Raw genomic sequence first — 12,201 nt, 5'->3', positions numbered from 1 at the left:
CAGCCACTTACGGTAGTGATTACTTCTGTAGTCGACATAGCTATTACTGTCGACATCCTTCAGGTATGTATAAGTACTGATTTTCTTTCCCATTTCCCAATCTTCAGTATCTAGAACCAAGTCTAGGAATTCAATTTTATTCTGACTACATTTGCTAGTAAAACGTAAATTATGATTGTTAGTATTTAAAGCTTGCATAAAGATTTCAAACGATTCCATATCTCCTTGCCAGACGATAAGGATATCGTCTATATAACGTTTTAGACATTTAATATTCGACTTAAAATGCACATTGATGTTTTCGTTATTCTCCTCCCACTCCCCTAAATATAGGTTGGCTAGGCTCGGTGCATACGGGGTCCCCATAGCGACCCCGCATTTTTGGAGAAAGAAATCACCCTGAAAGGTGAAATAGTTGTTTTTCATAACAATATTAATGCACTCTAAAAGGAAACCTCTGAAGTCATCATTAAGGGAATTATCTCTATTCAGATAGTATTTAACCGCTTCTACACCGCCTGTGTGCGGTATAGACGTGTAGAGTGCCTCTACGTCAATACAACACCACATGAAATCACTTTGCCATTGAAAAGTTTCCAAGAATTTTAAAATTTGGGTAGAGTCCTTAGTATACGATTCCAGATTGACAACATATTTTCTAATGTGTATGTCAATGAATTCAGACAAAAAGGAGGTGGCTGATCCAATCCCGGCGACAATAGGTCGCCCGGGAGGTTTTATAAGGCGCTTATGGACCTTTGGCAAATAATAAAAAATAGCTACCATAGGATGCTGGTTAACAATATATTGTGATTCTTTTAATGTCAAACATTTCTTTAGTAGACCTAACTCAATGATATCTTTAATTTTACCAACTACCTCTTCAGTAGGATCGTGGGTGAGCCGTTGATAAGTTATAGTATCATTTAACAGCCTATAAGCTTCTTCCAGATAGTCATTTTTATTTAATACAACAATCCCCCCCCCCTTGTCAGCCTGCTTTATTATTAGGTTTTTATTTTCCTCAAGACTTTTAATTGCATTTTTTTCTACAAGTGTAAGATTGTTTTTAAAAGTTTTTTTAGTTTTACTAAGGGACTCAAAATCTTGTTTAATAAGTGAAGAAAAAGTTTCTATACAATTTCCCCGTGATTCCACCGGGTAAAATGATGACTTAGGTTTTAAACCTGTATTGGGTATATCATTAACACTAATGTTATTACTCTGAGATAAATCACAATTTTTAGAAAAGTGTCTCTTCAAAGTCAGAGACCTAGTGAATTTATTTGCATCAATAAACAGATCGAAACCATCGGACTGCTTAGCCGGTGCAAAAGACAAACCCTTTGATAAAATAGCATTTTCATTATCAGTTAGCGTGTAGTCAGATAGATTAAAGATGCCACCGGTTACACATTTTGTCTTCTTAGTTTGAAGCCTCTTTCCACCTCTCTTTCCCCGTCTAGTGGATTTGCTTTTCGTTTTTGTTGTGGACTCTCTGTCACATTCCCTCCTATATTTCTTCTCCCCCTCCAATTGGGTTGTTCTAAAAAATCCCGTCTAGGTGCTCTATTTTGGGGGGATTCTAACACCTGGAATCTATTGGAGGTATTTAGACTTGGTCTATACGGTCTGGGTGGTTCTGTGTTCCGGGGTTTATAGAAAGTTTTCTGCCTTTCCTGGTCACGTTGTATACGTCCCCCAGGAGGCAAATCACCATTTCTGTTCATTTGTGGCCAATTTCTTATATTACCATTTCTATAATCCATAAGATCACGTTTATATTTTTTAATTTTTACTTCAATGACCTCATCCTCAATTTTCTGCAGTTTAATATCACTTGCTTTTTTTAAACTTTTGTACTCTTTAAGTTCTTTAAACGGTTCTATCTTATGTTCTAAAGCTGCGATTTCACTATCAACCTCATTCGTCTCCCTTCTGCGTTCACTCACAATTAGCTTCATGAGTTCAAACGAACAAGAATCAACAATTTTATACCAGTTGTCAAGAAACTCTTTACGTTCATTCCCAAAGGTGGGATTTTTCATAATCCTCAAACCTCTGGGAATTCTAGATGACTCAATATAATTTTCAAGGGTAGTAATTTCCCAACTCAGACGCATTTCTTTAAGTGACAATTTTTCTAATTGTGCACAGATTGCATCCAAGTCATTCTCCTCATTACCAAATTCATTGCTATTTTGTGGTTTAAAATCCAAAGCCTCGCTAAACCTCTTGTGACACTCCTCAAATCTCTTACATCTCTTTTCCATAATGACAAGTCACAGAGAGAATGATACACCGGGCAATAAAATATGTATGACAAGGAGAGGTATGGACACACCCCCTGACGAAGTCCAACGGTGACGAAACGCGTTGGGCGTGGCTTAGACTCCTGACGTGATCTTGCGTCTCTGGCTATCTTCTTCCAGCTTACTTGTGAGAGGTCCCGGAGTGTGGTGGAGTTACGTCCCTGGATACAGGCCTGCGAGTGCGGCGGTGAGAGCGGTCTGCCTTGAAGGTCCTTCCTGATACCATCTGACGTCTCCCTACTTGTTCCATCGTACCGGTTGATGTACCCTATTATGCTGGCAAGCTGATTATCCTGAACCTTGATGTATGTGAGCATATGTGCATTAGTAAATTTATACTTTTATATACTCACGAGTGCGCTTTTTCTCCATTTTTTGCAAGTACTTTATCGGATCCCTGTGGTGAGGGTCTTTTCAAAGAGCGGCACACATCGAGACACTACAAATACCCCTATCATCAGAGGACTTTTGGTTTTGCGCTGGTATTTTCTCTGTAATTATATATATATATATATATATATATATATATACATACATACATACATACATACATATACGCACACACAAACAGGGATCGCGCGGCACTCCATTTTCAGAAACTAACAGTAGGCTAAAGAATAACTTTTAATGCAATATTTCAATGCCTAGTGTGGCACTGTTATCAGGCTTACAACAAACGAAGAAAACCTACCTTATATAACAAGGAGACAAGTGAAAGCTGATCCAAGGCGGAACACCATACCCGGATGTCAGCAAACACCCAATGATGTCATCAAACGGCGTCACTGGGTGTTTGCCGGGTATGGGGTCCCGCTTTGGACAATGCAATGAGGAGAGATGGTCCTGCTTGTGAGAGCTTACATTCTAAAAGATCTTCTGGAACAACCTGCAGAGTAGGTAAGTATGCAGTGCATGATTTGCACGCATCATTATTACAATTGCAATAATTGGAGCTCCACTTGGGAATATTTTCAAATGTTGGCCATAATGCATACACCTGTGACTCAAATAGATCTGTAGAATATCCACAGTTTAGGAACAGTGGTACCTAAACTCTGTCCTCAAAGTGACCCAACAATCCAGTACTTATCGGATCCCTGTGGTGAGGGTCTTTTCAAAGAGCGGCACACATCGAGACACTACAAATACCCCTATCATCAGAGGACTTTTGGTTTTGCGCTGGTATTTTCTCTGTATCGTTGTTGTTTCACCTATACCTGGCAGCATTTCTATCTCTGATTATTAACGTTTATATTGTATTTTATTTGGAGTTTATTGCCCGGTTTATCATTCTCTCTGTGACTTGTCATTATGGAAAAGAGATGTAAGAGATTTGAGGAGTGTCACAAGAGGTTTAGCGAGGCTTTGGATTTTAAACCACAAAATAGCAATGAATTTGGTAATGAGGAGAATGACTTGGATGCAATCTGTGCACAATTAGAAAAATTGGCACTTAAAGAAATGCGTCTGAGTTGGGAAATTACTACCCTTGAAAATTATATTGAGTCATCTAGAATTCCCAGAGGTTTGAGGATTATGAAAAATCCCACCTTTGGGAATGAACGTAAAGAGTTTCTTGACAACTGGTATAAAATTGTTGATTCTTGTTCGTTTGAACTCATGAAGCTAATTGTGAGTGAACGCAGAAGGGAGACGAATGAGGTTGATAGTGAAATCGCAGCTTTAGAACATAAGATAGAACCGTTTAAAGAACTTAAAGAGTACAAAAGTTTAAAAAAAGCAAGTGATATTAAACTGCAGAAAATTGAGGATGAGGTCATTGAAGTAAAAATTAAAAAATATAAACGTGATCTTATGGATTATAGAAATGGTAATATAAGAAATTGGCCACAAATGAACAGAAATGGTGATTTGCCTCCTGGGGGACGTATACAACGTGACCAGGAAAGGCAGAAAACTTTCTATAAACCCCGGAACACAGAACCACCCAGACCGTATAGACCAAGTCTAAATACCTCCAATAGATTCCAGGTGTTAGAATCCCCCCAAAATAGAGCACCTAGACGGGATTTTTTAGAACAACCCAATTGGAGGGGGAGAAGAAATATAGGAGGGAATGTGACAGAGAGTCCACAACAAAAACGAAAAGCAAATCCACTAGACGGGGAAAGAGAGGTGGAAAGAGGCTTCAAACTAAGAAGACAAAATGTGTAACCGGTGGCATCTTTAATCTATCTGACTACACGCTAACTGATAATGAAAATGCTATTTTATCAAAGGGTTTGTCTTTTGCACCGGCTAAGCAGTCCGATGGTTTCGATCTGTTTATTGATGCAAATAAATTCACTAGGTCTCTGACTTTGAAGAGACACTTTTCTAAAAATTGTGATTTATCTCAGAGTAATAACATTAGTGTTAATAATATACCCAATACAGGTTTAAAACCTAAGTCATCATTTTACCCGGTGGAATCACGGGGAAATTGTATAGAAACTTTTTCTTCACTTATTAAACAAGATTTTGAGTCCCTTAGTAAAACTAAAAAAACTTTTAAAAACAATCTTACACTTGTAGAAAAAAATGCAATTAAAAGTCTTGAGGAAAATAAAAACCTAATAATAAAGCAGGCTGACAAGGGGGGGGGGATTGTTGTATTAAATAAAAATGACTATCTGGAAGAAGCTTATAGGCTGTTAAATGATACTATAACTTATCAACGGCTCACCCACGATCCTACTGAAGAGGTAGTTGGTAAAATTAAAGATATCATTGAGTTAGGTCTACTAAAGAAATGTTTGACATTAAAAGAATCACAATATATTGTTAACCAGCATCCTATGGTAGCTATTTTTTATTATTTGCCAAAGGTCCATAAGCGCCTTATAAAACCTCCCGGGCGACCTATTGTCGCCGGGATTGGATCAGCCACCTCCTTTTTGTCTGAATTCATTGACATACACATTAGAAAATATGTTGTCAATCTGGAATCGTATACTAAGGACTCTACCCAAATTTTAAAATTCTTGGAAACTTTTCAATGGCAAAGTGATTTCATGTGGTGTTGTATTGACGTAGAGGCACTCTACACGTCTATACCGCACACAGGCGGTGTAGAAGCGGTTAAATACTATCTGAATAGAGATAATTCCCTTAATGATGACTTCAGAGGTTTCCTTTTAGAGTGCATTAATATTGTTATGAAAAACAACTATTTCACCTTTCAGGGTGATTTCTTTCTCCAAAAATGCGGGGTCGCTATGGGGACCCCGTATGCACCGAGCCTAGCCAACCTATATTTAGGGGAGTGGGAGGAGAATAACGAAAACATCAATGTGCATTTTAAGTCGAATATTAAATGTCTAAAACGTTATATAGACGATATCCTTATCGTCTGGCAAGGAGATATGGAATCGTTTGAAATCTTTATGCAAGCTTTAAATACTAACAATCATAATTTACGTTTTACTAGCAAATGTAGTCAGAATAAAATTGAATTCCTAGACTTGGTTCTAGATACTGAAGATTGGGAAATGGGAAAGAAAATCAGTACTTATACATACCTGAAGGATGTCGACAGTAATAGCTATGTCGACTACAGAAGTAATCACTACCGTAAGTGGCTGGACAATATCCCGTTTTCGCAATATATGCGTATTAAAAAAAACTGTAGTAATACTGCCAAGTTTGAGGAACAAGTTACTATTTTTGATGATAGATTTAAAGAAAAACATTACCCGTGTAAACTAATAGATAATTGCAAACAAAAAGTGAGATCACTTGATAGAGGTGATCTTTTGCAATATAAAAATAAGGATAATACAAACGAAAAAATTTTTGTCCCCTTTATTACAAAATATAATGTGCACGGCCAAGAAATTAAAGATATTTTATCAAAGCATTGGGATATACTTTTGCTTGATCCCTTTCTTAAAGGAGTACTCCCAAAAAAACCTCAGGTCGTTTTCAAAAGGGCCAACACACTAAGATCAGTATTGGCTCCCAGCAATTTAAAAAGTGAAGTAGATACAAATTGGTTAGGGAAAACTAAAGGTTGCTTTCCATGCAGCAAATGTAAAGTTTGCAAATATATGAGTAAGGAAAGAACAAAGTTTTTTAATGCAGATAAAAGTAGATCATATGAGATCAAATCTAATATTTGTTGTACTACAACAAATGTCATTTATCTTTTAGACTGCAAATGCGGTAAAAGATACGTAGGTAAAACTAAGAGATTATTAAAAATACGTATCTTAGAGCACACCCGCAGTATTAAAAATAAAATATTAACGCACAGTGTGCCACGACATTTTAATAATTGTTGTTCATCTGACCTAAACAATTTCTCCTTTAGAGCCATTGAGCATGTCAGTCTTGACAGCCGTGGCGGTGATATTTTGAAAAAGCTTAGTATGAGAGAAACTTTTTGGATATACACTCTGGGAACATTGTCACCTGCAGGGTTAAATGAGGGATGCGACATCACACCTTTCCTGCACTAAAGTCGTTTGCTGTCGCAGGTTTGGACTCGATGCTCAGGTGCTGTTGAGCTGTGCTCCACCTGTGTATCAGAGAGTTCAGGTTATGCGCGCAATGATGTGTAGGAGTGATGTTGTAACCCACTATATATTTCTTGTTTCTAATATATTCCTCTTTAGTATGTTCACATTATTGTGATGTATATATTAATTCATTGATCAGTCATTAAAACTGTCTTTTCTTTGTCCTGTGTGTAAATCTACAGGTTGTTGCTACCTCGCTGACATTTCTCCGGAATCTAAATTATAAATGTATTTTTATTAGAATATAGATATCTATGTATATTTTCTTAGATATATAGATATATTTTTATATGTTTTTTATATATGTTTTTTATATATGCTTTAATTAAAATTGATGTAGTCTTTATAATTCTCTTTTTATAGCAGTTTCACCCAATATAATAAAGATATACGGATGAACTGTCATTTTCTGTAGCATATGCGTGTAGATATTTTGAATATGAACTGTGTATAATGTTAAATGTTGTAAATTGTATGATGGAATTCACCTGGATGGGTGAATTGATAGCCATATATATGTATGACAAGGAGAGGTATGGACACACCCCCTGACGAAGTCCAACGGTGACGAAACGCGTTGGGCGTGGCTTAGACTCCTGATGTGATCTTGCGTCTCTGGCTATCTTCTTCCAGCTTACTTGTGAGAGGTCCCGGAGTGTGGTGGAGTTACGTCCCTGGATACAGGCCTGCGAGTGCGGCGGTGAGAGCGGTCTGCCTTGAAGGTCCTTCCTGATACCATCTGACGTCTCCCTACTTGTTCCATCGTACCGGTTGATGTACCCTATTATGCTGGCAAGCTGATTATCCTGAACCTTGATGTATGTGAGCATATGTGCATTAGTAAATTTATACTTTTATATACTCACGAGTGCGCTTTTTCTCCATTTTTTGCATATATATATATATATATATATATATATATATATATATATATATATATATATATATTTATATTTTTTACGACTTTCATTGGCACCTAATTTTAGCGCTTAGCCCCCATCATATGTAACCGTCCTGTCCCCTGATGCAACGTCCTTATGTACTTGTCCTAAATTGCCTTAGTAAAGTATAAACATATTTGTTTGCTAGCTCTGCTTAATTTGTGAATAATGTGTGTTTAGTGACCACTTACATTGGAAGCCAACTATCTGTTTCCGTGATACTTGCAGTTGCATCGCCATCTAGGATATTAAAATAAAAATAGTTAAGAGGAACAACTTATTTTATAGAATAATTCAGCAAAGTCAATTTCCTATTAAAAATAGAGACTCCATAATCAGGTATATTTCTGATCCAGTTCCTTTTTTTTTTTTAACATCAATAGTTTTTATTGAAAACTTAATTTTCAAATTATTAAAAGGGGATGGGATACAGAAAAGAAAAGGGGGGCAGAGGGAGGGGGTGCAGATACAGGGACATAGGATGTAGACATATTAACCAACATATTAAATCTACACATATAACAGAATCAAATAAGCATAGAAAATTGTAACATAACAAAGATGCGATATTTAGACAGACATAAGACAAACAGCAACAAGTGGTAGGGGATACTGCATCTAATCAAACTGTATGTCAATACTAAACATTAAGGAAACTAGATGTAAATAATATTAATTAAGACAGGGAGAGGTACCTCCACTATCTTTTACATACTCATGCCATGACATCCATTTTACAATTGGATAGAGGCTGAAGAAGAATAAGGCATATACTCAGTTTCCATAGACTCAGCCCAAAAATTTTGAATAAAGAGGCATGTCCACAAAATATGAAAAATATTACTCACTTCACCACAATTACACCAGCAGGATTGCCAATAAGTGTGTAGTATTTCAGGAGTTTAATATAATCTGTGTAGAAGTGTGATATGCATCTCCGTATGGTTTAAAACATCTCAACATTTGATAAAATTAAGGGAAACATTTGTTCCCACTGAACAATCAGACAGTGGAAGTCCCAAGTCCTCCCATTTCAACTGTGCATTGGATTTCGATATAGGGTTCAAGCTTAAAAGAGTCTGATACCAAAATAAGTCTTTTTTTTTAGTTACAGTGAGATAAATATGTTACAATGGCCTTGGATATCGGACACGGAACACCCACAAGTCTGGCTAAACATTTATACCAGGGGTCTTCAACCTTTAAGACAGTGTGGGCCACATTAAAAAAATTCAGCAAAGCCCGAGGGCCACTAAGCTCTACTGTGGAATTTATCACAGCCCTTCATAGATAGACATCACAGCCCCCATAAAGCACAGCCCTTTATAGATAGACAGCCACATAGATAGTTTGCACAGCTGCCCATACACATACACACACACACACCCCCCAGTAGTCAGCACCAGGGCTCATTCCAGTGCGAACAGAAAAAAAAATGTGGGCCCCACCCCCATACATAATTTAATATTGATGAAATTGCACGCAAAGTAGGGGCGTGCTTCCAAAAAAGGGGTGTGGTCTAATTATAAGGAGTGTGAACTAGCAGGAATACAATTAACTGACACCCCACTTTTGCAACCTGAATGACCAGACATTGGTTACCGCAGCAATGGTTGTTGTCCTTCCACGCTTAAGTTGGCTGACTGAAGGCCGCACAGTGACATATAAACATGGAGGCCCACACAGTGACCTAGTCTGCCTCATAAATTAAGCCCAAACAATGACAGGCTACTTAAATCAATGTACACTGTTTATCCATAATGCCCATTACACATTGTGCCACACACCGTAATGCCCATTATACATTGTGCCCCACAGTGTAATACTCATTACACATTAATCCACACAACATGATGCCCATTGCACATTATGCCTCACACCATGATGCCCATTGCACTATAATGCCCCCAATACTCCTGCTTATACATATGATGCACCCAGCAGTGCCTCTCACAAAATGCCACTAGTAGTGTCCCTAATAAAATGCCACCAGTAGTGTCCCTCACAAAATGCCCCAGTACTGCCCCCCCCCCCCATAGTCAGCACAGCATTGCCCAGCCTGCCAGCCCTCCCATAGTCCACACCACACAGCCAGATAGCCCCCCCATATATATTCAGCACCACATTCACTGCTAGCCCACCCCCTCCCCCCACAGACAGCACCACATTTCAGACAGCCCCGCATTTCAGACAGCCCCTGTCCCCCTCCCCTTGAGAACCTGCCTTAATGTACTGCACTTTACGGCAGATGCAAGAGAGCTCCGTCAGAGTGCTGGCGGTGGTCGGTGAAGGCGGCTGTCACTACCGCTTAACAGTTAAAGGACAGAGGCGGGCCAGGTACGCGGCTTCCATAAATATACAATGTGCATGTCCGCGCACGGTCCCCCCCAGCCACTGCACATCTAACTTCCGCCGCATCCCACAGCAAAGTGGACTAATGCGGAAGGATTTTTTTTTTTTTTACAGGGCTGGCAGCAGGCGGCGGGCCACTCACTACATGTCAGTGGGCCACTCGTGGCCCGCGGGCCATGGGTTGAAGACCCCTGATTTATACCAATGTTGAACCTGAAGATAATGAAATTATTTCCCATTTAATTGTAATGGGACTGAAGAATAGAAAAGGGGAGCATAATATTACCATCCAAAATTACTAGCATACCAGACTGAAAAATTAAGATTAGGAATTAGTTTGGTTACAGCATGCAATGAAATGGAAGCATAGGAATAGAAATGTGCAGGGAGACAGACTAGTTTGTCCCAAATATGCAAAGAAGTTTTTATAGAGTATATATCTTTTTATTGAATAGAGAAATACAGAGTGCCAGTATACAGAATAAGCATTCAAATAATTTTTTTTATGAAATGCATATATATGAAATATAAATGGAACAAAGTATTTTCCTCATGTCATAGTATAAATTTGTACATGCATAAATAAATAAAATGGGAATAATAGCAATGATCAAAAGCATTGTGAAAGCTAGAAAATAGCTATACAGATCTCAATACAAAGTTATCCATGCGGTTGCAGTGGTGATCAGTATGTATAATAATGGGTACATAGCACAAGACAGACAAACAAACATTGAGTGAATACAGAAGGGGAGGAGGGTAAGGGAAGTAACCGATACAAGGCAGTATGGCTGACACCGAAAAAAAAAAACACGTGTAAAGAGAGCATCATATGAAAAGGGGATAGTATCATATCACAGACGATAGCAATTGTCTATGTAGGAAGCATTCTGTGTTTTTAAAAACTTAAAAGATTTTGTATTGTGTAGTTTGGGGTAGGGTATCAATGTAGCCTACCCATTTTTTGTAAAATTTGAGAACATCTGATTCAACAGTAATTATAACCGACATCCTGTCAAAATATAGTATTTGAAGTAATGTAACTTGAACTTCAGCAAGGGAAGGGGCAGAGGAAGATGTGTAAGGATGATCTTTTTAGCAATTGTGACCATGATAGACAGTTAAGATCAATGTTAAACTCCCAGTTGATAAAGTTGCCACATAAACAGGCCAAGGGGTCAGGTGAGATTTTTATTTTGAATTGGGATGTCATATAATTGAGGAGTTCATTCCAAAAGTGTCTAACTTTACCACACTCCCAGAAGCTATGAATAAATGAGGCTTTTGGAGATATGGCATTTGGGGAGCTCCTCAGTGGCCGTGGCGTTCGCACAGGGGAGCGATGCTTAGTGACTGAACATTTCTGTGCATGTGCAGCCGCATTGTGCAAGCGGGCTTGGCGAATTGCTTATTTGCTGGCCCATTCACATGTAGCAGTGTGGGTGGGGGGCGTGGGCAGCGGCGAGGGGTAGCGCCTATGCTAATGCGCCGGTGGCATGGATGCGGGAAGCCCACTTCCTGTACAGGGACCTGCAGTTTTCTGCGAGCGCTTGCAAAATCATTTGATGGTCGGCGACCATCAAATAATTTTGCCCCGGCATACAAGAGGGGGGCATTCATGCGGGTGGCGTTTAGATGACCAGCAAAGCTGCAGCTTTGCGGGTCAACCAGAATGAGGGCCAAAGTGGTATAAGCGTGCTGGAGAAATATATTCTCTTTGGAGAGTTTTGTAGTGGACCTCTTCTAAGTTAGAAGAGTTAACAATTTTCATCATGGACCCATAATGGGCAATAAGGAGCTCATTCTAATTGATTCAGTCGCACAGGGGTCCAATGTTTTTCTTGTGCGCATGCACATATTCGTTTATGTGCATGTGCAGAGACCCTGGGCGAACGGTTTTGGTGACTTGCATAGTCGTCGAGCAATTCACATGGAGCGATCCGGTCCGGGGGCGGCGCAGAAGGATGGGATTGGTGTTCCCATTGAAATGCAGGCGTGACGATGTGTGCCGGGGGCGGGTATCATGGAGTCAGCCGCCCGCCATGTCTTCATCTGGAAACCTGCAAATATAAGTCA

General features: G+C 39.0%; 1 protein-coding gene across 2 annotated transcripts in view; it reads right to left on the bottom strand.

The window, feature by feature from the left end:
- The window catches only part of CASP6 (caspase 6), a 43,206-nt gene that overhangs the window by 13,300 nt on the left and 17,705 nt on the right, over positions 1-12,201 (bottom strand). For both annotated transcript variants that reach the window (XM_083178225.1, XM_083178234.1), the window contains one exon: positions 7,965-8,013. In XM_083178225.1, the coding sequence (XP_083034351.1) occupies positions 7,965-8,013 (49 nt within the window). The remainder of the gene's footprint in view (positions 1-7,964; positions 8,014-12,201) is intronic.

This window comes from Crinia signifera, chromosome 1, assembly GCF_055691185.1.
Source record: "Crinia signifera chromosome 1, ASM5569118v1, whole genome shotgun sequence".
Taxonomy (NCBI): Eukaryota; Metazoa; Chordata; class Amphibia; order Anura; family Myobatrachidae; genus Crinia; species Crinia signifera.
The sequence above is the reverse complement of the archived record's forward strand: the minus strand, read 5'-3'. Positions and strand labels throughout refer to the sequence as shown.